At 39.9% G+C, this 27,717-nt stretch overlaps 1 protein-coding gene across 1 annotated transcript in view; it reads right to left on the bottom strand.

Annotated features, from left to right (window-relative positions):
- Positions 1-27,717, bottom strand: part of fstl4 (follistatin-like 4) — a 283,884-nt gene that overhangs the window by 11,696 nt on the left and 244,471 nt on the right. Inside the window, exons 7-12 of the mRNA XM_050040972.1 lie at positions 22,033-22,199; positions 16,458-16,578; positions 11,131-11,292; positions 2,296-2,430; positions 1,636-1,662; positions 305-423 (exon numbers count right to left, since the gene is read on the bottom strand). Of these exons, the coding sequence (XP_049896929.1) occupies positions 305-423; positions 1,636-1,662; positions 2,296-2,430; positions 11,131-11,292; positions 16,458-16,578; positions 22,033-22,199 (731 nt within the window). The remainder of the gene's footprint in view (positions 1-304; positions 424-1,635; positions 1,663-2,295; positions 2,431-11,130; positions 11,293-16,457; positions 16,579-22,032; positions 22,200-27,717) is intronic.

The raw sequence follows: 27,717 nt of genomic DNA, 5'->3' as shown, positions 1-27,717 counted from the left end.
GACTGGGGAGTAAGATTCTCTTTGCAGTGTAGCTGATGTTTCATGACTGTGTGAGTTAGTGAGTGCTTTTCTTGATGTAAAACATTCACTAAATGACATCTTTCTGCCTCGCACATAATTTGATTTTGAAAGGCATCAGCTCAGCAGTTACAAACAGCATCCTGAAATCTGTTTTGTAATTTAATGAGTAACTTTTAAATGAAAATATAGGCTACTCATTACCTGACATGGCCACTTTTAATGCACTTTAATCTCATTGAATCAATGACACTATTAAATTATGAGGAAAAAAAAAAAGACTTACATAGGTGGCAACAATCCTCTCTGTGCGCTTCATGTGCCTGCGTATCTCACATTCACTGGGCTGAAGAACAGTGATGCCCTCATCAGAAAACACATAGAACATATTGCCCACACTCAACCCTGGAAGAGAAGACAGAAAATATGTCGACAAACAAACCTCAAAACAAAAAAAAGCAACGAATACAAATTAAAAACAGCAGAAAATCCCACTCCCATCTCATCTGACATTTGTGATGGGCATTTCAATTTTCCTGCTGGAGGACACGCAGCAAGATTCCTGTTAGCATGCTACGGTGTTAGCGGGGATGGGCAGTGTGTGGCTGTCAGCCATTTTGACAATGCCTACAAAGGGCCCTGTCAGCAACATGTCCATAACATATAGCGAGAGGCATCAAATTAAAGGCGCTGCCTCTACGAAGAAAGACTTCTCATCTTGTCTGCTTGTGTAAACAGCTGCTGATGAGTTAGTAAGGATCACAGTCTGATGTTAAGGCATTTGGACGAGCAACAAGCTATTACTGCGGGCAGGAATACATCACATGAGCAGAGCTGATTAGCATAAGAACATAAACACACTTGCAGCATGCATAAAAAAACACTACGAGGATGATTGATTGGTCAGGCTGTTAACACCGTAACGCTGTGACATGAACAAAGTACACCAGAGGAACACGCTATATGAAAAATGCAAAATATAAATGCGTGCAATGCATTTATGGATACAGACACAACACACTAACCGTGCTAATGAGGTAACTCTGAGTGTCGATAAGTGCTCCCACATAATCCAAATGCTTACACTGTACTCTAAACCACACTGTCTGCTTTTGGTTTTGTGGTAAACCTGATGTGGTGCTGAGATGTATATTAAACAGATCGTGTTTGTATTGTGCTCTAAACCGCAGTAGGTTTTCCAGTGCATGTGGCTGTGCTGATGTTGTAAAAATATATATACAATATAAAGAGAGGATGGATTTGTATACTGATAAAAACCACAAAGTTGTTTTTCTTGTGGCCACCACACAGTGTCTGTGGAATTCTCTGCAAAATGCATAAAATTCCTGCTTGTGTGTAAATGGTTCCTTTCCATGTGATTTAAAAAAGAAAGCGCTCCAGCAAAAGTATGAAACACTAAGAATGCAAAATTTGAAGCAAAGTTTTGCTGGAGAGAAAACAACGTTGTCATTTTTCTGGACAGTACGGCACACATCTTGGAAAGTGCAGATATGCATGCAATCCTAAACTGACGGCCACAAACAGCCACAAAACATGCCCACCACATTTTCTTATTTACAAGAGTACGAAAGCCTTTTGAGAACTGTAATGTATTACCTTCTTCTCTCCACAGAATGTTAGCAACTGCAGATTCAGCCATCGAGCAACGGAAAGGAAAGGAGGGGGAAAAGAGAGGAAAAACATTAAATCACCTTAAGAAAAAAAGAGACAGATCGTCCATGAAACAGAGGAGGTGATTTCTCTCATGCCATGCCACGACAAAACATATTTGACATCTACAAAATGTTCCACACTGCTGTTGACAGGATCATATTTCCTCCTAAATCAAGAGATCACTCAGAAGCCATCGATTATTCTGTTTAATTTCAACTGGCCCGATAAGCTCTTTCTAGGTGGCGATGGTTAACTCGTCACAATGATGCAATCTAAGGAAACGCCAAATATCAAAGAAACATTAAATATGCGATTTGAGCGGTTGTCCCCCACTATGAAATATGCATCTGTGCTGCCTGATGTTCATTTCTGGTTACAGACTCCCCACTGCTCCTGGGCTGGGACATTATCAAGCTGATAATGTGTGGTCTGATTTCTGCATTACTACAAAAGAGTTACATCTTTGTGTAACTAACATCACTTAAATACTATATGACAAGTTTCAAAATCATACAAACTCTCTTTCTACAAAAAAGGCGTGAGAGCTTCTTTTTGCTTTTGAAATTATTTTCCAGTATAAGCTGATATTTAATGATGACTTACGGGTCTTCTTGGCTGAGTCTTCAACAAACAGAGAGGAGATATCCTCGTCCACTCCCACCTCGTTCTTGGCGATGCATGTGTAGGCTCCTGTGTCCTCGTACCTGACGCTGCCAATAAAGAGCTCACTTCCATTTGCTAAAAGAAGAGAGGAAACAAAAGGAAAGGAGACAGGTGTTACTGTCACTGTTAGCTTTTGCCACATTATTTTAAATCCTCATTGGGTACACTACATATACTTTTGAGAAAAATAAAAACCCAGTTGAAATGTGTTTGTTATCCTTGCAAACCAAAAATAATGTTTATGTTTTAAACATCTCAGACAGTAAACCATGGGAAAGGCACATACACATACTGTATATCATGCTTTGCTCAAGTTACATTTCAGATTTGTTTTGGGTTGGTAAAATGAATATGGTTCAAATATTGCTTAATCTTGTGTTACTGAAGCTATAGTTGGTGATTTTTATGAAAATAACTGCCATATTTGCTGAAAGTGTGGCTATATTCTTAAAAAAGTACATGACACAGATGCTGTCTGTTCCAGTACCCATACTGCCATACTATATAGTAGCCAGGAAAATATTTACTATAGTATGTCAAATGCAATATGCCCAAAATACCAGGATGTTCTACTACACCTGGTCCCATTTTGCAGTATGCACCAACATGCTTTTCTGGATATTCTGACCCACAATCCTCTGCGCAGTGGATGATAAGTCACATTGACTTAGCCGCAGAGACAACGGCTTGACAGCTCATTGACAGCTGTTTGACAGCTGATTAACAGCTGTCAGAAGTCGCAATGATGGATGACAGTGCAGTCAGGTGATTGATAACCAGTCGATTACTAATAAAAAGAACATTAATTGTTTAATTGAATAAAGTAATCATAAATATAATCAACAAAAAAGGGCATAAGGATTAAATAACAATGACAGAGAAATGTATAGCCCACATAATTTCACTATCCTGAATATAATATGTTAGAATCCTAAATGCATGCAGTTACAGCATTGAAAAATAACAACATAAGAGCCGTTCTGTTTGATCTCCATCTCTGGTGAGCTCGGTAAACGGCATTTTGTTTGAAGTCCATGGTAACGGATATATGCATAAGAGGGTCAAAGCTCATGGTGTAACGTTTTGAGTAAAACTGAAGAGCTTAGTGGATCCCAAGTCCATAGGAGACCACACTGCAATCTCTATACATAACCAAACAATTAAGCAAGTTGTCTCCTATAAGTATCTAGGAGTACAGATTGACAGGGATATGAGCTGGCACTCACATGTGCAAAATGTCTGTGCAAAGATACATCAGCGCCTGCACTTCCTACGGAGATTAAGACTGTTTGGGGTCAATAGAAATATAATGATGATTTTTTACAATGCTAGTATTCTGTCTGTCTTAAGATATGGTATGTCCAGCTGGTTTGGAAACCTGACTGTGAAATTTAAATCCCAAATTGCTAGGTTGATTAATATGGCAGGGAAGACAGTGGGTGTGTCCACAAGCCCGGGTCCCTCCTCAGGTCATTTTTGAACAATCAGTGATAAGACAAGTTCGTAAAATTGTGTCTGATCCTGACCATGTACTGAATTCTGAATATGAGTTATTGCATTTGGGAAGAAGGTACAGAGTACCACGTTGCAGGTATAACAGGTACAAAAACTTGTTTATTCCGCTGTCGATTAAATTGATTAATGAGGAGTGTGTCTGATGTATGTATTATGTATTTAATTTGATGCACTGAGGTTAACTGGGTGACTATGTGTTGTAATGTGTGTATTTTTATGTTGGAGCTAGGGGTCAGCATACACATACATACATATAATCAACATATAGTCACCAAGTCAAATTTCTCTATGGAGACCAATAAATGAACTGAATCTGAATCTAAGTAGTATGTACCGATTGTGTGCATACTGCATACAACAGTACATACCCCCCCACTAAGCCACCGACGCCCCGAGTTCATACTTTTTAAAGACCGCTGCAGTACATACTAAAAGTACAAAGAAAAAGTTTGTGTTTCGGAGCGCATAGTCTGTGAAAAACACCATGCTCCTCCTTTTCTTCCTACTGCCACTAATGGCATTGGCTAGACTCAACCGTGGTGCACCAAAAACAACTGATCAATGCTGAGGAGTCTCTAACACAGCTGTCAATCAATCACTACAAGAACCGTGGTCAAACTGCCAAACTAGGCAGCGCTGATCAAATATGAATCAAGATTCTGTTACTGCATGACTGTTTCTAACCTCAAATGTTTTCAGAAACATATTTTAGTGTACTGTAAAATGAGAAAGCTGGTCCAGCTGATGGTTGGCGCTCTATTTTGTAGTCAACATGGTGTTCTGGTCACAAACTTTCTGATTTTACAGCTATACAATACACTAAAATTTGTTTGCTGAAAACATCTGAGGGAAGAAACAGACAATGCAGTTACAGAATCTTGATTCATAGTTGACTTGTGCTGCAAAATTCAGCAGTTTGACTGAAGGTCATGGAGGGATTGACATGACTGACAGCTGCGTTAGAAACTCATGGGCCCTGACTGGTTGTTTTCATTCACATGCAATAAGGCCATTAACAATGCCACAAGGCAACAGAGTAGGCACAGTCTCATTCAGTGCTGTGTAAATAGTGACTGATTCAGAAAATGTGAAAAAAAGTAAAGTTGCAGACTGTAGCTAAAAGTAAATGTAGCCACTATAAATGCTCTATTAGACTATCTTTTCATGGTCTTTATCAAACAACTATAAATGCCTTGTAATACTCATCAGGTGTTAACATTGTTGGAAACAGATAACAACTGAAAAAGGTTCCTTTTCTGTGTGTCAAGACTGACTGTGTTTGAATAATGAAGAAACACAAGTAAGGTAACTCTCCGTAACTTTCCACAGCTGCTGAATAATTTGCTGCTCAGTAAATCATTGATATAACTCTGCCTTTACTTCAACATGAAAATGAATACTTCACATTTTTCCACATTCTGCTACAGTAGTCCTTTTCTCTTTCAGAACATGAGTGAAGTCTTATTTTCAGTGCTGCATTGTTTGCCTCAAGTTGCTGCAGTGACGTTAGATGGAGGTGACAGGTGATGTTGGCCATGATGAGACACAGAGGTCATCGTCGGAGGCCGACTCTCTGATGTTTGCTGCGGCATAAAGCTCTGTGATATACAGCTGCACCTTCCTGCACTGTATGTGGCTATACTTCGAACACCGCACACTTTACAGCATGGAGAAAGTGAATGATGTTTGGTGTCACAGAGGTGCTCTTACAGGCCATGTTGTCTGTGAACATAAAAGAAAGCTTCAGTTTTCATCCCTTTCTGTACGTCTCTTGAATTACCTATGGCATCTATGAACTTCTATAACATTCACACTCCCCCTCCCTCTGTCTCTCCAGCATTTCTTTTTGTCTACTTTCTTCCTGTTCAAACTTTTAAGCTAACAAACTCTATGTGTTTGTCATTATGCAGAGCCAAATACTTAACAAAAGGTTCTCTTTCTCATGTTGAAAATGATCCCCACCTTCTCATTTATAACTACTGGGTTGTAAAATAAGATGTTACAGAAGTTGATGCAAAGCTTTTCACATTAGTGAAATGTCTTTTGGATTTAGATAATAATTCCCTTTTATCAGGGGGAAAGTGTGAAATGCTTTGAAGTGAAAAGTGCCTTGAAGCAGGACTTCATAGAATAAGACACCACTTTAATTACTTCTAATTCATAATTATGTTCTGATCAATTCTTATTGAAAACCACGGAATCAACCACTCATTAAATTAGCCTTTTTATCCTTATTTTGCAAGCTTTTAGCGGCTCATCATGACAGGGCTTTTAAGGTTAAAGTGGGAATTTTAGTCTTCTTTACTCCTACCCATGGGCTTATGACTGCAAGGGCAAATGGGGAATGTGCCCGGTGGCCAGGAGTCAGTGGGGATATGATGTATTTATATCAACAATGGATGAACTGTAAAAAATGACCAATCCCACAAGTCATTTTCTCCCAACTCTGCAGCTCACCATCGCTCTACAACAATTTATAAGGACTGTTCTACTCCAAGGTGGCACGGTGGTGGTTAGCACTGTCGCCTCGCAGCAAGAGGGTTCTTGGTTCAATCCCAGGAGGGAGCCCTTCTGTGCGGAGTTTGCATGTTCTCCCCATGTCAGCATGGGCTTTCTCCGGGTACTCCAGCTTCCTCCCACAGTCCAAAAACATGCAGATTGATTGGTGACTCTAAATTGTCCGTAGGTGTGAATGTGAGTGTGAATGGTTGTCTGTCTCTATGTGTCAGCCCTGTGATAGTCTGGTGACCTGTCCAGGGTGTACCCTGCCTCTCACCCAATGTCAGCTGGGATAGGCTCCAGCCCCCCGCGACCCTCAAGAGGATAAGTGGTTACGGAAATGGATGGATGGATGTTCTACTCCAAAAAAAGCACAAGCAGCTTACTACAGCCCATCTTGACATTTGTTGTAAGTGACAAGTGGAGTAGTAGTTCCATAGAAATTATGATAGGAGCAAAGTCATGTGACGCAGTAAAAAAGAGCAACAAAATTCTTGTTCTTGTCTTGTTCATGTACTGTGTGAAGCCAAAAGTCAAATAGAGCTGATCAATATATCAATATTATAATAAAAGACCAGATATCGTCTTAGGTTGTGGACATAGTAATACTGCAGTTGTTGCCTTTTTTTGGTTTTAAAAGCAGCATTACAACTGAGTGGTGTAATTTTCTGAACTTTCTAGACTGTTCTATTATTAGCCTTTACCCACTTAATCATTTTATCCATATTACTGATGATTATTAATCGAAAAAGTAATTTTGTAAAAGCACCAATAGTTAACCCTATAACATCATTACAATATCACTGTCGATGTACTAAAAATAAAAAAAGTATTGTAATGTTTGATTTTCTCCATCTTTGGTTAAGAAACCAAATATGTTATTTTCATGGTCTATTAAAGTCCAATTAATATCCGTGAACATGAGCTACTCTCTCAAAGCCAGAAACCAAAGAAGTAAGTCTCAACTACTTCTACTCCTTGGACAATGAATGGGAGCCTGATTTTATATACCCACTGAATGTGTGTTTCCTTGTTATACCCTAATGAGCTTTATTCTGTGGTAGACTTTTCAGTTCTGAAACAGAAAACATATACTGAGAGAATATTCCTCTGGGTGCTCAATTATAAAATCTTTCCCAATTCATTCTCTATAGAGCAGCTCCAGACATTATACTTCATGATATCACACATTTGAGTACTCTAGTTTTTGAATTTGGGGGTGAATTGTTCATGTTTGCTAACATTTTTGGACTGTCTTGGACCATAGAATAACATGTATGAATTTTGCAAATGGCCGCAGTTCTCCTTTAATGTCATATTGTTTTGTAACGGCATGTCACAACAATATGCAACACCATGTCAGGTATAAAATGATATGCTGCTTAAACATGATTCTTTTCCTAAATCTAACCCGACCACTAGGGGCACTAATTTAGGGAACCCTATTGTTGGTCATATTAGAGGGTAGGAACAAACAAGGTTGCATGGTTGGTGCTTAGTAGTGCCTCCTTTGGCAAGTATCACAGCTTCTAAAAGCTTTTTTATCCAGCTAAGAGTCTTTCAATTTTTGCTTAGGGGGTTTTCACCCATTCTTTATTGCAAAAGGCTTCTTGGTCTGTGAGATTCTTGCTCAAAAGAGCCTGCACTGCTCTTTTGAGGTCTAACCACAGATGATTTTCAATGATGTTTAGGTCGGGGAACTGTGAGGGCCATGGCAAAACCCTCAGCTTGCACCTCTTGAGGTAGTCCATTGTGGATTTTGAGGTGTGTTTAGGGTTATCGTCCTGTTGTAGAAGCCATCCTCTTTTCAGCTTCAGCGTTTTTATAGATGGTGTGATGTTTGCTTCCAGAGTTTGCTGGAATTTAACTGAATCCATTCTTCCCTCTACCTGTGAAATGTTCCCCGTGCCACTGGCTGCAACACTAGCCCAAAGCATGATTGAACCACCTCCATGTTTAACAGTTGGACAGGTGTTCTGTTCATGAAATTCTGCACCCTATTTTCTCCAAAAATATCTTTGCTCATTGTGTCCAAAAAGTTCTATTTTAACTTTATCACTCCACAGGACTTGTTGTTAAAAAGCATCAGACTTGTTTAGATCTTCCTTTGCAGACTTGAATTTTGTGGTGAGGATGCAGGAAGGCTTTTCTTTTTGGTGACTTTTCCATGAAAGTCATACTTGTGCAGTTGTCACTGCACAGTAGAACAGTGCACCACCCCTCCAGAGTCTGATAAATCTTCCTGCAGGTCTTTTGCAGTCAAATGGTGGTTCTGATTTGCCTTTCTAACAATCCTTACACCTCGCTATCTTCTTATAGACTTCCCTGCTTTGTGGGGATCAGTTATTTTAGTTTTCAGAGTGCTGAGCGGCTGTTTAGAGGAGCCCATGGCTGCTGACTGTTTGGACAAGGTGTCAGGAGTCTGAGTATTTACAAAGCTTTGAAATTTCCATCATCTGGTCTTTCCTAACAATGACTGTGAACAAGCCATAGTCCTAACAAGCTAATGATGGACTGAGACCCTGGTAAAATTTGTTTGAGAGCTCAAATGTCTTGGTGTAGCCAAACTTTTGCATGGTGCTCTTTTCCTTTTTTTCCACTCTAAAATTATACAAATCAAAAATAATACACTGCTTAAAATGTTGAAAAGAATGTTTCATCTTTAACTTCATGCCTTTTGGAGATCAGCTCATCTCCTACTCACATAACTATTCACACTAAAAGAAATTTAGACCAGGGTTGTCCAAACGTTTGCATGCCACTATATGTAGTTATACAGGTTTGACGATTTGTTGGTTAGAGCATCTTTTAGCTAATTGTTTTAGTTTTCCAGCCTGCAACTTTAACATTTAGTTCACTTTTAGCTTTGTTTTGGCTAAAAACAGGTATTGGTTTTCAGGAAAAAAGAAAACAGCTCTGTGTACACACTTTCACTACCTACGCTGTGACAAATGGCAGAAAGACAAGTTTGGCAACTACCTGGGGAACGTATTGGAGCATTTACAGTAGCAGCTACAGTTAAAAGCCAGATATGTCCCTGAGGAGTTAGTAGACACTTTCATCAGGTGGCCAGAAGACGAGAGTCAACGGCTGCTTCAACATTAAAAAAGATCCTTGGCAAAGTGTAAAGTTAAAGCAGAAAAAGCAGCTGAGATAAAATACAGACTGTATCAGAAAGTGATTTGACTCACTTCCCTTTGCTGCTTTAACTATATTATCTGCTGCTTCCTGTCAGCAATGTAACAGACAAAAACAATCTACAAATCTGCAACATTATACATGGTGTGTGTAGGTTACTTGACCCCGTGCTATTGTGTGACTAGTTTCTTTGTGCACAGCGCCACGGGCGCATAGACATAATAAGCCATCCATGATCCTACTTGACATGTTGTAAGTTGCCTTCATGACACTTCAGATGATTTCCTCTGTGGCTTTGTAATTACTACTAAACCAGTCAAAGGCATTTAGCTCACAGTTTTCACTCAACAGCCATAAATGCAGCTCGCAGCCATCCATTGCCCTTAATTAACGAGGAATGTGATCATCGTGATAATGAAAATGAAAATGTGTTGTGCCTTCATCCCACAATGCATCTGGGTCAGAAAAATGATCGACAGTATAATGTCACACGTCAAGGTATCCCTGTAGCTGTGTTAAGAGGTTTGCTCTGTAACAAACAAAACAAAAGGGAATATCAGGAAAAGATCAGGCTCGAGTGGTTTCAGCACCGTGGACAGCTCCAAAACACCGTTTCATTCACTCAGCAACACAAAGCAGTTTCTCGCTTTACTGTTCAACTGTGGCTCACAATCAATACCCCTCACTATCAGCTGTCAGTGTGTGGTTCAGATTTTACAGAAGCCAAATATGAGGATAGAGGCAACACTTTTACAGTGTCTTTATTGGGCTCCTGACAGCATATGTGATATGTGGAAATGAAATAGCAAATCACACCTCCTCTGTGCTTTGGTCTCTTTTTGGAAGCATGGCTAGATAAAAATAAACCACATAATCAACTTTTTTCACTCTAGTCTTTTCACTTAACTAAATGCTTTTAATGAAAACAGCACAAATAATCACTGTAAGTAGGACTCCTGCCCCTTGCTATTGCCCACATTAGCTGGCAAATCTGAAACTATAGCCACCGCAGTGTTTATGCGTTGCTGAACCTTGCAGAACCTCCCATGTTTGAGTGTCTGAGGGCTGATAACAGGCTATTACCACAGGTAATGACCCACACACAGCCAATAAACTCTCCCTTAATGAGAACTGGGCCATAAAAAGAAAAGTCGTGCTCCATTCTGCTCCTTCCCTCTTATATTGAGAGTGTGTCTTAAAAAATACCCTTCTACCCAGGATAAGTAGCTGCCATCTCCTCACCCACAGTATATTTAATTTAACTCTCACTTTCTTCATCCACTCCTAAAGAAAAGGGACTTTTATTTTGTCGGAGGAGCAAAACAAAGATAGTTGAAGGGGGTGAGTGCAATCTTGGTTTCATTACCTTGGTATGAAATGACAGTGAATAGAACAACAAACATTGCAGCTGAGTTTTCAATGAAAAAAGGATTTAGTTTGACGGAGCTCCACATGCATTGTCTTAATTTATAAAGGTTTCTGCAGTGTTGGCATACTGCGGTGCTGTTGGTACATAACACAGTGCAACTCAAAAACACTGCACCAACAAGATGTGACACACGGCAGCTGCTTAAAAGCACAATATGCTGACGGCACTTCCCAAAATAATCAAAAACTCCTCACCTATGAGAGAGAGCTGTTTGGAGGATCTGGGCAGCAGGTCCATGCCATTCTTCAGCCACAGGAGTTTGGGATTTGGGATGCCGTCGGCGTGGCAGTGGAGGCTGGCAGATACGCCGGGCTCCTGGGCCTGCGTCTCTGGATAGACCAGGATCACTGGAGGGACTGGACGCACAAACACAAACAAAACCGAAGACACAAACAGGGAGAGAGAAGAGAGGCGAGTGAAAACCTAATTACACACTGTTTCATGGTAGACGGTAACTCCTGGGGGAATATAGCACAAACACCCACACACGCAGTGGGCAGAGAGGAATTTGTCTCACCCCAGCATGGAATATATTCACACATAACAAGAATCCAAGAGCTCTGGGGCTGCTTTATTACAGCTCGAGTCCTGCATGAAATAGATGTTGGACGTATCTACCACTTACCACCTCCTCCGGGGAGAAGAGCGCAAATGAATGTGGAGGAATCGAGGGGGGAAATGAAATATGAGGTAATAGTTTACAGGAACAGGTAAGATGTCTTTTTCTGGTTTTGATGCTGGGTACCTCTCAACATTGGGTCTGCTGACAAAATCCTGATGGTTGCCCCTGCCAGGAGTTCAATTACCTCTCACACTCAACTTACAACCTTGATCCTGAACCCTAATGCAATATTAATGTTGCGTGTTGCTTGTTTTGTTTTCCCTACAGTTTCATCTTATTATTATTTTAAAGTTTATTACATACTTTTAAGTGTTATCAGTTTTTGGAGTGTAACCAAATGTGTTTACTCCAGTACTGTACTTGTACTCTTACTTCCATTTTATCCTACCTTATACCTCAACTTCACTACATTTCACAGGGACATATTGTACTTTTAACACTAGTACATACAGCTGTAGTTGTTGTTACTTTCCAGATTGAAGTTTAAAGGATTTAGGGGCATCTACTAGCATATATGGTTTATAATATTCATAGTATGTTTTCATTAGTTTATAGTCACCTGAAAATACAATGTCTTTAAGTTACCTTAGAATGAGCCATTCATGTTTACTGTACGTACACAGCTGTTGAGTTCACCATGTTGTTTCTACATCAGCTCTGAATGGACAAATCAAACACTGGCTCTAGATAGGGCCATTTGTATTTCATGTTTTTGTGTTGGCTGCCGTATTTCTTCTACACATTTAGTATACAAGAGAAGTTTCAGTTCAGCAACTTCAACGCTATACGCTCCTAACTTAATGTAAATTGTTTTAGTAAGGAGTCCTAGCTTAGGAGTGATTTAGGGAAGTTGTCAGAGCAACTCTGAGCAAGAATGGGACATAAACTTTTTTAGTGAGGAGGTGTGGTTGACCTCGTTGCTAGGTATGACACATTCTTTTAACAGATGTGATTGGTTGTCACAGACACGCCCTTTTGTGAGCCTGCAAGGTGTGGACACCCAGTGGAAATGAAATGAACTGCTGACTGTGAAAGTGTCATTGTTAGTGTGATCACTCTGCTGAAGGAAGGCTGAGACAGACCCAAGTCACCACTGCTGCCCTGTTGCATTTTTCCAGTTTTCCAAGTATCTTAGAGTTGTGATAATTTTATCTCTGGTGTTATAGCGTTAGGTGGGAAATGTGTGCGTACCCCTAATGAGATAAGTCGCATATTATCCCCGCACAATCTAATCTGTAGCGTTTCATTAACTAACTTTTGGAGAATATTTCTCCTTCCTAGTTTTTCACCTTAGGACCTTTTAAGGTCTGAGATGCTCTGCTAATTACTTGTATCTTTACGCGGACCTAGTCTAAATTTTAAGGGGAAATTGTAAGAAAACGTCACAAATCTAGGACTTTTCTTAGAATTTTGTCACCAGTAGCAACTCTTTGAACTAGGAAGCTTTGTGAATACGGCCCCAGACCTTTAACATTCAATTTTTAATGAACTTATAGAATATAATGCATTGCTAAAGATTAAACCAGCTCCTTCCAACCTGTTCGATTTGTGACCCCTTACAAACAGCAGTTTGGGCTCCTCTCAGATGTCTATGAGTTGTTGGCAGTTTCACCAAAGAGACATTTCCCCTCTAAACTTCTCAGATTGTTTTAAAACTGTTTAAGGCTCAAAGAGTTCAAATTATCTAAAAGTTTACATAAAAGCAATGATTAGAGAAAAGTCTAAAATATAAACAAATTATTGTATCAGAACTTTCCTTTTGGTTCTTTCTTCTAGCATTATTTACCACATGACTCCCCAGACATATCGTACAGATCTTTGGAGGGGCCTGCCATCTACATTGGGAACCAGTTAACTAAACAACCTAAATGTATATAATGTTTAACATAAAGAAAATAACATTTCACCTCCACCAACCACAACAGATAAGTAGGATTTTGAATGCAGGTCTTCTACTTAAAGTGGAATATATTTTACACCATGGTATCACTATTTTATGTCTACTTCGTCTGCTATAGATTTTTTCTCATACGTTATCTATCAACATCTCACTCAGACACACACAGTTAGCCAGTAACACACCAATATCTCTTCCTCGCCCACACAAGTACATCTACTTGCACTCAGGCCTCACCTTCAGTCTGTCTAAAGTCTCTGTGTTATTTTATGTGTTCTGTCAAATCTATCTCTGTTATATGACTTCTTCTGCCTTTCTATCAAAACAGTACTTTGTCACAGAAAATCTTCTTTTCTTTTATTATTTAACAAGTATGTACTTGACATTGCAGAAACATTCTTCAACAGCATTGATACCATATTCTAGTGTACTATAATAACACAGAGAAGAGTACTAGACTGGGACTATGGGTACTTCACTGTCACTGAAACCGCAGCGCTGTCATTCCTCTCATCACAGTAAAAACAGAAGCATGCGTGTTATTCCTTTAACACAATACGATGCTCAGCGTCCACTTAGTTTAATGTGGCACTTGGCTCCCTTCCATTCCACCTTATCGCACCCCGTCCTATCTCGCTTGAAATACCTCGAATCTCCCACACAAACATTTGGTAATTGCCCTCTGCTGATAACTTGCCCTTCAGGACCCGAGTCTGTCTCCATGACTCCCTTCCCATAACTCCCTTTTCCTCTTTGGTTCAAGGTCTAAAATTCAGCTGTGTTTCTTTTCAATTAGCATCTTAGAAAAACAAAACAATCACACCTATTGTCTCTTTTAGAAGAGATTTAATTGAGTTCATTTTCCTTTCTTTGCCACCCTGAGACAGAAGCACACAAACTAGGGAAGCTATATTTTTTATTTGTTATGCTACAGGTAGGAAGGCTTTAAAAATTCTTCCTCCGTGGATTTTCTCTGGAGAGATGCCTAGTACTAACTCTCAACTCTAAAGGTAAGGGAGAGGAAGACCCTTGTGCAGATGATTAATATGAGCAAGACAGCACTTTGATAAGTTCAGCCTGCCAAAATCAGCATGAGAGTAGCTTTGAGATGTATTTCAGCTTTAAGTAGCTTTTCTCCCCTGCATAGAATCAGGTGAATATGCTGCATGCACACGAACAGTGTTCAACCTCATGTATGCAGTGATGGGTTTCGTGGCTTTGATGGAATTCTTTGACAGCTGAGATCCTGTGAGGTGGGTGTGTAACGAACATAGCTTCACAGATACTTTTTATCTATATGGAAACTGATTGCTTTGACAGAAATGCCAAACTTTTGTGGGTTCTGGCTTTTTTAAATGTAAGGACTGATGCATGTCTCTGTCATAAATGATAGAAACAGTCTTTTTTCTTTTTTAAACAGGACAATCTGGGAAAATATACGGGGCATTTTCACATTTTTATAGACAAACAAATAATCAATTATGATTATTATTATCTACAAAGTAATCATTATTGCAGCCTTAGATAAGACGTAATAATGTGAGAGACAAATACAAAAATGAAGTACGAAAAAAAGGCCTCGCAATCAACACTCACTCCTCATAAACGTTAGGTCTTGCAAATCCTTAACACAAGATTGCATCTGTTACTAATCATCACTGTCAATATAAATGTTCACACAATGCATTAACACTGCTTTTGAAAACCCCAGTGAGTCCTGTCACTTCATTAAAGGTGACAAATAGTACAACGTGTGATGGTAACATTGGACAGCTTAAACTCTGGCACACTGTTTAACTTGCAAAACTAATGATTTTAATGCTGCAACGTTAGACCAACTGATGAAGGTCTAGTCACCGAAACGTTGCAGCAATTTAGACAAGTGTGCGGGAGTTTTTTCTACAAGTCGTGTTCTGCTCGTCCCTCTCCAATGCACCTGTTTGGAAATAGATGTGCAAAGTATTCCTCTGTTCAGCATTGGATAACTGACAACTTGGTAGTGGTAGAGAGGCCTTCAATTCACTCTTTGATCCTTTTCGATTGTCATTGCTGCTGTTGCTCTTTGACTTTTCAAACAGTTTCCCTCAAAGTCCCTAAGAAGCCAAATTCAAAATTATGTGGTTTGCACACTTTTTGTTTTATCTTCTTTGTTGTTTTGTCGGTCTTGTTTTTCCTATTTTTTCCCCTGCTATAAAACACTTTATAAATTATGTATTACACAGTGCTATATATAGTAATTATGCTTACTTAACTTACTATTTCTACACATATGAGCAGTATTACCCACCAGGTTTACCTGTACCCCAAGGGCTACTTCTGCAGCTATAATTAATATGGCAAAAATATTGACAAAATCGAAATGGTAAAAAAGAAATATATCATANAAAATTACAGACCTCTCTCATCTTTCTAAGTAGGAGAACTTGCAAAATCAGTGGCTGACTAAATACTTGTTTGCCCCACTGTATCTACACACATTTGTGTTATAAGGAAATGTATATGAGGCTGATAACTAAATGGTTAAAATGTCCAGGTATCATAAAGTGATAGCAATACATAGGCACAATTGGTCAAATCCACAGATGGGGAGAAGATGGGGAACAAGGCTTAACATTGCCAGTTGCAGGATCAGTATGTCTTGTATGGATTTACATGTGTCAAGAACCCACCACTGCTTGCTGTTTTTTCATGGATTTTTGTGATTTATATATGGATGGAGGTCAACAGGGGTATTTGAGCCCCTCTGAAAAGCCTGACAAAAACATTGGGAACCACATATGACAACGCTGGACTCAATTTATTTATGATAACCTTTGTTTCCAGACATTTCTGTCAACTGCATGGTGGCTTAATTGCTTTTGGAGCTGTTCTAAAACTGTTTTTCACTGTAAGCAGGAAAGGCAATGAGAAAAAGATCCCTTCACTGGGGAGCCACAGTGCAGCACAAACAAAACTAAAGCATTTTGTCCACCACTGTAAGTAAGAAATGAGCCACTACTGACCATTCACCTGCAGCACATGTGTCTGATAGAGGTCTTCATAGCCGTAGGCATGGCAACTGTAGTTCCCCATGTGGATGGTTGTCACCTTGGTGATGTACAGGGAGCCATCGTCCCCAAAGTCCTGTAATACAGGAAAGAGATGGAAGAGGAAAATTAAGTAAAGAAAGAAGAGGCGGGGGTGCGGATGAAAAAGCACAAGATAGGGAGAAGAGGAGAAGGGAGGAGGAACGGGTGGAAAGAAGGGAGAGGAAGAACAGGAGGTGTAGGAGAGGGAATAGCGGTGAAGAATGGGGTGCAGGAAAGAGCCACAGGGAGTGAGGGAGAAATGAAGGTAGCTTGATAGAATACATAAGGATGCTTGGAGAGAACAGGGAGAGGAGAAAGGAGGCACACAGCAGCAGGGAGTGATGGGAAAAGACAAGAGAGAAAAAGAGTGATGCAAAAGGGAAGAGAGACCATGAATCAATGGTTTCCCTGTTGAGCTGAAGCAGGCGTTAGGGGATTTGATCCTCCTCTCTCCCCTCATCACGCTGCCTCAGCCTGATAAATGGCAAGGGTTAAAAATATAAAGCCCATTAGGTTGATGAATGGAGCTGGTTGTTGTTGGTGCAGCATTCAGCAGTCACCAGGGGGTTCCAGCCACAGCTTAGGGCGGATTAAGGCATTAAATAGTTTGCTGTCCCACCAAGTGGCAGAGCAGATGTCCTGATGCAGCTCTGTCGTGACACGGAAACCACAAACGGCTGCTTCCAGTCTGAGGGCTCTAGAAATTAATGTGACTTGACAGAGGGTCGCTTTGTGACAGGAGAATGCGAAATGACTTTCTTGTAGGATAGACGAGGGAGTTTAAGCAGCTTTTAAAGTTCAGAATTTACAATTAAGGTGAGACATACAACTGCACTAGTGAGGGCAATTAAAACAGAATGGGCCATTTGGGTTAAAAAGTATGACTTTAATATATCTGGCAAGTTGCGCCAAATATAATTCAGTTTAAAAACTTAACTCTCAGTTGTGATTACTGTGATAAAGGGGGCATCAGTAGGGCTGTGTCCTCAACAGCATTTATTCAAATCATCAATCGAGGTGCCCTGAAATCTCACCTAATATTGTGAGTTAACCATCAGACTTTATGCTGACTACACTTAGTTCAAACCAGATTGAAATTGCATTAAAGAAGGGTGAGCAGGGTTTTATTTCTTTTACTGTGCACTAATCTGGTGATTTCATATCACAGATGATAAAGGCACTGAAAGTATCACAAGTAAAACATAGGATCTGATATGTTGATATGTTAAAAGAATTTAGTGCGGGGCCACTTGTTGCTCAGCAGGTGAGCTTGACTGCAGTGTGAGGGCTCATTTAAGCCCCGTTTCCACCAAACACTTTCGGTATGGTAACCAAAAGTAACTCTTCAGACATGGGACCTAGACCGTAGCGTTTCCCCTGCAAACAGTACCCTTAAATGTGGGTGGGGTTGTTGTCACTCACTGCTCCGTCCAGCACTCACTGTATTCCCTTATTACTGGTGACACAGATGGAAGTCTGCACCTCATTTATTGTCCACAGAACGAGGCTGCACGGCGACATTTTCTGAACAAAATAAAACAGGCTGCAGTGAGAGTCTCTCTCCATGGGATATTTAAAATAGCAGCTTTGTGCATTTAGCCCTTCTCAGGCAAGCTCAGGGGTTTAGTGTTGCTGTAGCCCACAGGAACGACGAGCCGCGATGGTTTTATTTTTCTCCTCCGAGTGAGGATTGGGATATATGCAGTCCTGGTTGAAATTAAAATGTACAAACGCTTCAAGATCGACTCATTACTAAAAGTGTATGTCATTTAAAAAGTAATGAAATGGTCGAAGTTGTCACAGTGAAATTTAAGGTGTGCTGATGGATTCGCGTCATCAGCTCATGCACTGAGTAACATTACAAGCTAACGTTCCACCTTAAAAGTCGGCAGCAGTCGGCCAGTGAATTAAGTTATTTTTTTCTCAGACTACAAGTGCTGCGAGAGGCAGCAAAACATCCTTTCATTTTATAGTTACAGTCTACTTATAAAACTCTCCACGGTATGACCAGTGGTTACATGAGCTTCAAAACCAGCCACAGCTCAGCCCTGAGCAGAGTGACCGTCTGCTATTGACCAATCAACAGACTGCAGTGTTCACAGCTCCACCTTTTAGCACTGGATCTGTGTGACAGGTACCCCAACAGAGAGGTGACCAAAAATGGGGACATTACAGAACGGTTAGTGTACCAAACTGAACTGTACCATACCGTACTGCTCGGTGGAAACAGGGCTTTATGAATTTGCTAAATTTGACTAAAAATCAATAAGTTGTCTTTTGTCTGGTCTGTGAGCCTGCAGTGTGTCTGGTTGGCTCGTGTCTTTCATGAAGACATGAATGTAAATGAAAGATTTTGATCTGCACAGCTCCTCTTCACGTAATAGGAACAGTCAATTTTTGAGTTCATGAAATGTATTGGTCTTAGGAGAAATCTCATACCAGGAAATTACAGGCTGTTATTTTCATTCAGGTTAAATTATAGGTTTTTATAATGGGAAAAGGTGGAAGAAAAATACAGGAAGATGCCCAGTGGCTACGTTCAAATGAATAAAATTTAAGTCACTCTCTGAAATTTTACATTTCAGATGCAGCACTTCATTCATGTCTCCTTTGACCTATTCTCCAATAGTAATCATCTTTGCTTTTTCATCATACACAGAATAGTACTGACGCAATAAACATCCGTATGCATACTCTTAAGAGCAACATTCATTGTATGTTTACCAAGTGGTAGCAATGTGCATGCAAATGAAAGTAGCAGTGTAGTATTTGTTTTTAATAAAAGAAATATACATAATTCATTTCATTTCTGAATGAATCTGCTTCCAATCTCACTCGGACATAAGACTCTTTGGCTGATGGGCGGCAGTAGCTACAGTATATGGCTGTTCTGTCTGTGTCTGTTTGTAATACAGCCTGTGGCTTTTTGCTCTAATGCAATCAAACGTGGTGAAGCAGGTCTGAACCCCCAAATAAACACAGTGAAGTTACTTTGTGGAGAACATAGCTCTATTCAAAATGTAAAATACCAAGTTTTGATTGAAAGTTAAAAAAAAAAAAAAAAAAAAAACAGACAGAAAGAAACACAATGAAAAGCAATACAGTGGAGAGAAAGGTGGGCAGAGAGAGGCAGACACAGAACAAAGACCAAAAAGAGACTTTGAGAGAGCAGACAAATAAGACTGATTGTAATGGAGGCTCATCTCTCAGGTTTAGGGGTTATATGCCAGAGTGCAGAAAACTTTTCATCACTGTCAAATGAAACGTCTGAAAACAAGCCTGTTTCCATTCAGCACAGTTCAACAGAGGAAAATGGTGGGCTGAGAGGACTTTGACAGGAGAGTAAGGTCCCCCTCCCTCCTTTCACCCCAGCGCCTCTTTGACCTGCATTGTTCAGAGTTGACTTGTTGAAGAAAGAACACAAGTTCTGTATTCATTTTCCACTCACTGTTTTTGGTTACTCTTTGACACTCTATTTCATTGCGATTTCACTATTATAACAGATGAGACTGCATAGAATCATTGTAGTAATGTAGTGTAGTGTGTAGGCTTGGGTGGTATCAAGACATAATAGTACAGCAGGTATTTTAAAGGTATAATTTTCAATACGGTCACACATACAGATGCTCCGATGGTTAAACAGGCAGCTGAACTTAAAGAGATGGTGACTGCAGGTGGTGGAGAGTATTGCTGCATGTAACTTTATCATGAGATGACTTCTTCCAACTACAGAAGCTGATGTCATGTAAGACATGGACTCTGTTCAGCTCACTGATGTGTTGGTATACATTGCAGAGGCAAGTGTCATTGGGTCCTCGAGCAAAAAGAGAGCTTATTATTATTTAAATATAGCAAAACTCTGAGTAGGCTAACTGCATATCACTGTAGAAACACAGCATCTTAGGTTAGACAATTGACCCTTTGCTAAGTCCCGCCCCAGACGCAACTGACTAATCCTGTGATCCTTTGACTCTGATGCAATCATTTCAGATTTCCATTTTCAGGCTGGTTTTGTTGATTTCGAGCTAAATGTTATGCCTGGGGCACGTCGTATATTCATGACACTTCTTACCTGGAGAGGCTGCAAAAAGATATACGTTTCTTCCCTGTTCCAAAACCAAAATCAAACCCTGAAAAGTGTAGGGTTAGCCAGCTAGCTCCTTAAAGTATAGCCTGCTGAATGTATGCACATGCTGCTTTTGCTTTTTAATGATTATGCCATTGAATATAGACCATCCCTGCTCTACAGGGACCGCTGAAGACACAATATTGTCTTATTATACTGAATACCTTGGTGAAATGTGAGTAAGGTATGAAAAAATAGATACCACCCAAGCCTCTTAGTGTGAGCACTGTATGTTTGCTGACTAGTCAACTTTTCTGTCGATATGTGCTATAGATCCAGTGCTTCATATTAACACAGCATATGCTTAAAGATAAATGATTAATGTATTGTGGCATGTACATTAATACATTTCTAAAGCGAAGCTCGTATTTAAATGTTTATCTTCTGCCCTTAATGGACTCTGGCTATGGACTTTTTTAGGCACTCTCATTACTTAACAGAAAATATGTATCCTTTATTAGACCAGGAAGTCTATTAAAATACAAAATCTTATGTACACCAGGCAGTTGTTCAAACTGGCCACAAAAACTTGACAGAGTGCTTTAAATTTTCTTTCTCTTTTTTTTAACCTCCTATGCATACAGAAATTCCACACACAACAAAACACTGAGGTCACCTCTCTTGTCAGTTTAAAATTTTTTTGTTTAATCTATGATTTGACTGAAAAGAAAACCAAACCCAGACAGGGCCTCTCTCTCTCTCCCTCCTCCACTCAGATCAGTGTGTTCTGTGGAAATTCATTATGCACGGTCAAGAGCCCGAGGGACCTCTGTTGCCATCGCCTCTCCTCCAGTCTCCACCTTAACACTTGACATTGTTTTTAGCGGCTCATCATCACAGCAGACCAACAAGGCCGCTCATTAACATGCAATTAGTGAATTGTGATCCGGTGGTGGGTAGAGCAAGGCCAGCACTGTGCTGTCACCTGTGCAGATGTGTCTAAACAGGAGCATGCCCACATAGTTCATTAAGCACTGAGCAAGCTAGCAGAAAATTCTACAGTTTAATGAAGAGGGCTGGGGAGTAAAATGTTTCTTTTGGTTAGATTTCCTTCCTTGTTTTTTTTCCCTTGCTACTATTTTTCAGCCCCTCCTCATGTCTTCTCTTGTTTAAGGCAATTCATGGTTTCGGTGTCTGCGAGGCTCAGCATAACATAAACTTTGTCATCTGCCAAAATACACAAATATTTACACAGTGTCCTGTGTGGATGTTGGCATGGAGGCCAACATTTTTTCCTATGTGCTAGAAAAGCAAACTAGATGCTTCTTTTGTGCACTTATTCCCAAATTTTGTAGCTATCGCCATCAACTCCAGTTCCACCATCATTAATGACAGCAGCAAACTACACCAGCCATGATGAAGAGAACAAAAGCATGCACTTACATTGATATCCTCCAGATCCAAGAAGTTCAGTATGATGCCGTTCCTCTTCCAGATGATTGGTGGGCGCAGTGTCCCCTGGATGGCACAGGTTAGGACAGCACTGAGGCCCACTGTTACCGTGGAGACACTGATCTGCTGATCCTCTGCCAGGCTCAGCTGGACAACCTCTGTTACAATGAGAGTATGAAGAGAAATGATTAGTGTTGAAGAGGGAGAACGGATGACAGTGAGGTGAATAAGAGATGATACTAAGAAGAAAAGATTTAGAAAAATGACAAGATAGAGGAAAAAAAGGAAGCAGAGAAAATCACAAATCAGAATGAGTGTGCTGATGTAGTGGAACTGTAGCCAAGCTGCAAGCATCCATCTCATTACTAGTGGACCAGGGAGGATAAACAGCTGTCCGGGAGTGAAGGATATCCAGTATGAAAAAAGACCACGTGTCAGAGGACACGCAGCTAGCCAAATATCATTCTTCTCATTAAGGGAAATTTATGTTCATTGAAATGGCCATCCAATTCAATTCACCTTTACGGCAAATTAAGAATTATTCTTCACTGGTTCCCCTTGGCGCCATAAATACTGACTGTCGCCAAGCTGTGTGGCCAAGCACAAAATCTACAGTCATAGTTACAGTCTGGAAACTTTGTCATCTACTGAACATTTTTCTTATTGTCAGTTTAAACTTACGTTGTTTTAACTAGACATAAAACAGTGTCTTTGCAGCAGAATGGGCTCTGCAAGTGTCATGTATCCTCACTATTAACTCTATTTCTTCTTAAGTTACAACACCGTCTAATTCTTCAACTTTCTCCATTAAAACAAAATCTCTGTACTCACAAAATATGCTTAAAAATAATGGTGTTTTTGTCAGTTTTGACAGCAATGAATAGGTATAATATTGGGATAAGAGCAGAAGTATGCTGTGGAGATATTGTGTAAATGTGGGGCTCAGGCACGCCTGCAGTGACATGATATATGTCAGTGTGTGACCCTGGGTCAATATTGGCTGGGGACAGGATATACTTGGCTCAATAAATAAAGAGACACAGACGCCTGATAGAAATCTAAATGGAGCCATCCAAGCGTAACACTGAGCAAATCTCACACAAGGCATTTACTGGACTGATGCTATTAACTGCCCTTGCTGCGTGACTTTTCAGTGCCGAAATACTTTAAAAAAAAAAAGATGACACGATTAAGGATCTTATTAGAGCAACAATAAAAAAGAGACAAGAGCAGGGAAATTTAAATCTGTCATTATGCCTGGAAAATGAACATCGATAGATAATACAGATGCTGGGATTTGCAGAATAAATACTAGTACAGGATATTAAGCACAAAGAAAAAACACAACACCAAAGAAAGAGCAATTCAGACTAATTATCCTGCTTAAATTGGTGAGCAATTTCCCCTATATGAATTAACTGACCATACAAAATTATATACATCATATCTATTTATGTCAAATCAGTAATATCCCTCTCAGTACAATAAATATTCTGAAGTATGTACTGATAATATTGGCTTTCCAAAGAAATGTAGTTATTCCAGTCAAAATAAAATGAGCATCTGCTGGGAAATAGAAAATCCGCATGAAATACAGTCATCATGATGGCATCATCTTAATGATGTGGTTTTAGATGTTGCAAAGAAATAGAGCTTAATGATATGTGATCATGATGATCCTGCGCTTATAACTCAATCAGCTGATTTGTGTGTTCCTGCTATTCACTTAAAAACCAATTTCATTTAGCCACAAACTATGTTAACCAATCATCTTGTTACTGTCAGGCTTGAAAACTGTCCTTTCACAGCGGGGGTTGTTTATTTCTTCCAGCTCCCATAATTAGGAAAGCAGTGCCAAGCATGGCATCTGTCCAACACAGAGCTGCTCTCGGATCACAAAATAAGTTGCAAGATAAACTACACTCACTATGTTGATATAGGTTTCATGTAGTATACATTAATATACCACCAGCATGTTTGTGCTGAGAAACTTCTAAATTTCCTAACTTGTGCTCCCTCTCTGGTGCCACAACTCTATCAATTCTATCACAACGTCTAATGGCTGAAAAACAGTGATAAGGCCAGTATCACCACAAAGTTTCATCTCAACACCCACATGGAGCAATATTTCATTGTCCAAATACGCTTCAAGTAGATGGCTAACAGACTTTGAAATGTTTGTGCGGAACTTCCTGTCCGGATCCAGACTTTGACAAACGCTGTTGTAAAAGACCCCTGGATATTAGCTGTCTGTTTCACATGGCTCTCCAGGTGATAGATATATCCAGGGTGACAGCTCAGTCTGTCGGTGATATTTCAGAATGCCTTGGGTACAGTGCACTGCCAGGTCCAACAAAGTTATAATTCAGCAGAGCAGTAATTTGGGTGGCAGAACAGGCTTTGAGTGCCATGTGGACAGATGAGGGATGAAATGCATTGATCTGACATGGCTTGGAGGGGTGGTTCCAAGGTGGTACTGTGCATTTTAACTAGACCACATCTCACAATAAATTGAATACAGTGCATGGGAGTAAGACGTGTGGTTTGCTGTGTCTTTCTGCAGCAGCTGGCTGTTCAGATGGGCAGCTGGTACGACTTAATATTGATTCTTATGAGGTATAAAAGTAGGTGTACAGTTTTAAAAGTTTGCTGGCAAGGACTGTTTCTTCAAAGTTCAGTCAGATTAGAAGTACAAACTGTAATTAATAGACTATGGCAAATAAAACACTGGCTACTGTGAAGGACAGGGCTGCTTTTGATACCTACAGTAAATAAGCAAATGCTGCCACAATGAAATTCGGGTGCAAAAAAAGCAGTTGGAGATTTTTTATTTTAATTCCAGAGTTAAAAAACTGCTACTAAAAAAAGAGAAAATAGGTTTCTATAAACTTTCTAAGTCATCTTGAAACTTTTGTGGACCTGATAGTTGTGTTTTTGAGGGCTGACTCCAGTCTGGTGTTGAAATATTGACCGGTGAGTTTCAGATAGCACTGTGTTTATCTGGTTTTGGAATGAACACCTTCATTTTACTACACTGACAGCGGTGATAAGATAACCTTCAGCTCACAGCCCCCAATGTAGGGCTGTTACACTGCTGAATACATACCAAATCAAACAGGAAATGTTCCATAAATTCAAAATGGGCAGCAGTGTCTAAATAATTCCAACAAATGTGCCAACTCTTCATACTGTATGAGGTCAGTCTAAACTTTCAAACTTTCAGCTGATGTAATAGTCTTCACTTTTAATGTCTGCCTGAAAGGTCATACTAAAAAAAAATATATCTACCTCCACGAAAGACAGACCAGTGCTAAAATTAATCCTGATGCCGTCCAAACTTAATCTACTGAGGTTACAATTATGAAACCAAGAAAAGAGAGAAAATGCCCTGCCTTATTTATGTTGTGAAAAAAGGTGTGTAATATTAGTTAGAAAATATATTGGTTGCTGTTAATGTCACTTTTCTAGATCTATTACCTCTTTTCGTCAGTCATGGGCTGGATTGGCTTGGCTTGGCTTGGCTTGGTTTGGGCCGGCTGGTCGATGGCTCAAGTCCCTAGATATTGTTGCTGCATGTGTTTTTCCACAGCAGGGCAGGTAAAAGAAGTTTACCTGTTGGAGGTGAGCTGTTTGCAGAGGTGCAGTAAGAGCCTGTTGTCTGCAGCTCATCATCATCTCACTGTGGCTGTTTCTGATTTAACTCTTCCTCGCTGCACCGTTGTTAGACTTGCCTTTGTTGAAGAAAAGACGCTAACAAAGTTCTGCTACTTAGGTAATAACACATTTCATTTCCTATAGATTCTTCACAATAAAAGTCGTTATTTTCTTACGTATAAACTTTTATTGTGAAGCAGCAACATAAGGAAATTTGAGTTTTCAAGCAGCAACTTCACACAAACATAAACAGTAAATTAAAGCAGATATCTAAAGGAAAGACAGGATGCAGGAGAGAAACTAAACTCTAAACCACAGAGATTTAGTTAGCTACTAAAAAGTACAGAGAGCTGAACACACAGAGACTTTTAAAACGCCTTTCTCTCTGGTCTCCTGCGCACTCCTGGGGAGTAGAAGGGGGGATGTCGGGAATTGGCTGCGGTCAGCGAGACGCCACAGCTACCTGCTTGAGGGCAGGCAGCCCTGTTTTTGGACCTACTCCAGAGAAGGTCCATTTCCACTGCGGCGTGGCATGGCGCGTCTGAACTGACAATGGAAACACAAATTGCTGCAGCATTGCTTTACTCAGCGCGGCCAAGAGAGACAATGGAAAAAGGATATATGTAATAAAGGGACAGTTTAAATGTTAAAGGGAAACCTTGTGTTTGTTTTTATGTCTAGTGACTAATGGAGACAACAATTTTTAAAATTGGGCCAGTACTGAGCCGCTGCAGTCTCAGCGGTAAAACAGACTGCAATGTTATCCCTATTGGCAATTATGCACTGTCAATTTCTGTCCATTAAAATTGCTTATTTTGCCAGTGACAGGCTCAGACTATTAGTGTCTGACAACATTACATAAAGGACCCTGCAGAGAAATTTTGCCTTTCCTTTCTCTGGTCTGTTTGTTATTGTGACCATGTCTAACTGAAGAAGAAGTGTCATTCTGAAATCTGACGATAGGTGACCCATTGCAGGGGAAACAATGGTGGCAACAATAATGAGAGCTGGAGAGAGGAGAGCTGGGAAGAGTTGGAGTAAAGAAAACCAAGCTTTGTGTTATTCTAAAAGAGTTCCTAAGTCCTGGCTGAATATTTAGCTGATTTCAAATGGAATGTGGAGAAGTCTGCAAGAATTCAGAATTAGACTTCTCCATGAGCGAGACTTGGTCACACACACTAACAAACAGACTGGAGGTTAAGGTAAAAAAAAATTACTTTTAATGGACCTAAATTGATGGGGCACAATTGTCCATAGAGATTACATTGCAGGCTGTTTTGAGGTCTCGCTCAATACTGAGCCAATTTCAAAAAATGTTGTCTCCATTTAGTCACTTAGAAACAATACCATGGGAAATAATGGTCCAGGTTCAAAAACACCTAAGTGTCACTTTAAGATTTTCATTGCCAAGCCCTACAATAGAGTATATCCTATGTTACGGTGATACAGGCTGGTTTGGAAACCCAACTGTCAGGTGTAAGGGTTAAATTCTTAAAAAGCATCGGGGATGTAAAATCTCAGTAGGAACTTATACACATTATGTTTGGCTTTGTCCTAAAATTCAAGCACACTGGGTCAACATTCTACAGGACATGGGAAAATTCTTGGTGTTGCTTTGTGTATGAATCCTGTCCATTTACTCCTGGATTACCTGTGTCAAGATGCTATTGTTGGTTTCTCTAGCAGTTTATATGATATCATGCATATGCTGCAAGGAAGCATAACTTGTTGTCATGGATAAGTGACAAGCCACCCTCTAAGGCAAACTGACACAAATGGAGGATTCGTGGAAATATGGACTCCTTACTTCAGTTTCTCAAACTAAACTGTGGCTTCAACTAGTGTTGTTGTTGGCGGCCTGTTTTAATTTTAGTTTTAGTCTAGTCTTTGTGTCAAACTGTCATTTTAGTTTTTATTAGTTTTAGTCACGTTCATACTCTTTTTTGTCTAGTCAAGTTTCAGTCAACTAAAAGTCTGAGCATTTTAGTCTTATTTTAGTCAGAATAATCCATGACTATTTTC

Source organism: Epinephelus moara, chromosome 3 (assembly GCF_006386435.1).
Source record: "Epinephelus moara isolate mb chromosome 3, YSFRI_EMoa_1.0, whole genome shotgun sequence".
NCBI classification, from domain to species: domain Eukaryota; kingdom Metazoa; phylum Chordata; class Actinopteri; order Perciformes; family Serranidae; genus Epinephelus; species Epinephelus moara.
The sequence above is the reverse complement of the archived record's forward strand: the minus strand, read 5'-3'. Positions and strand labels throughout refer to the sequence as shown.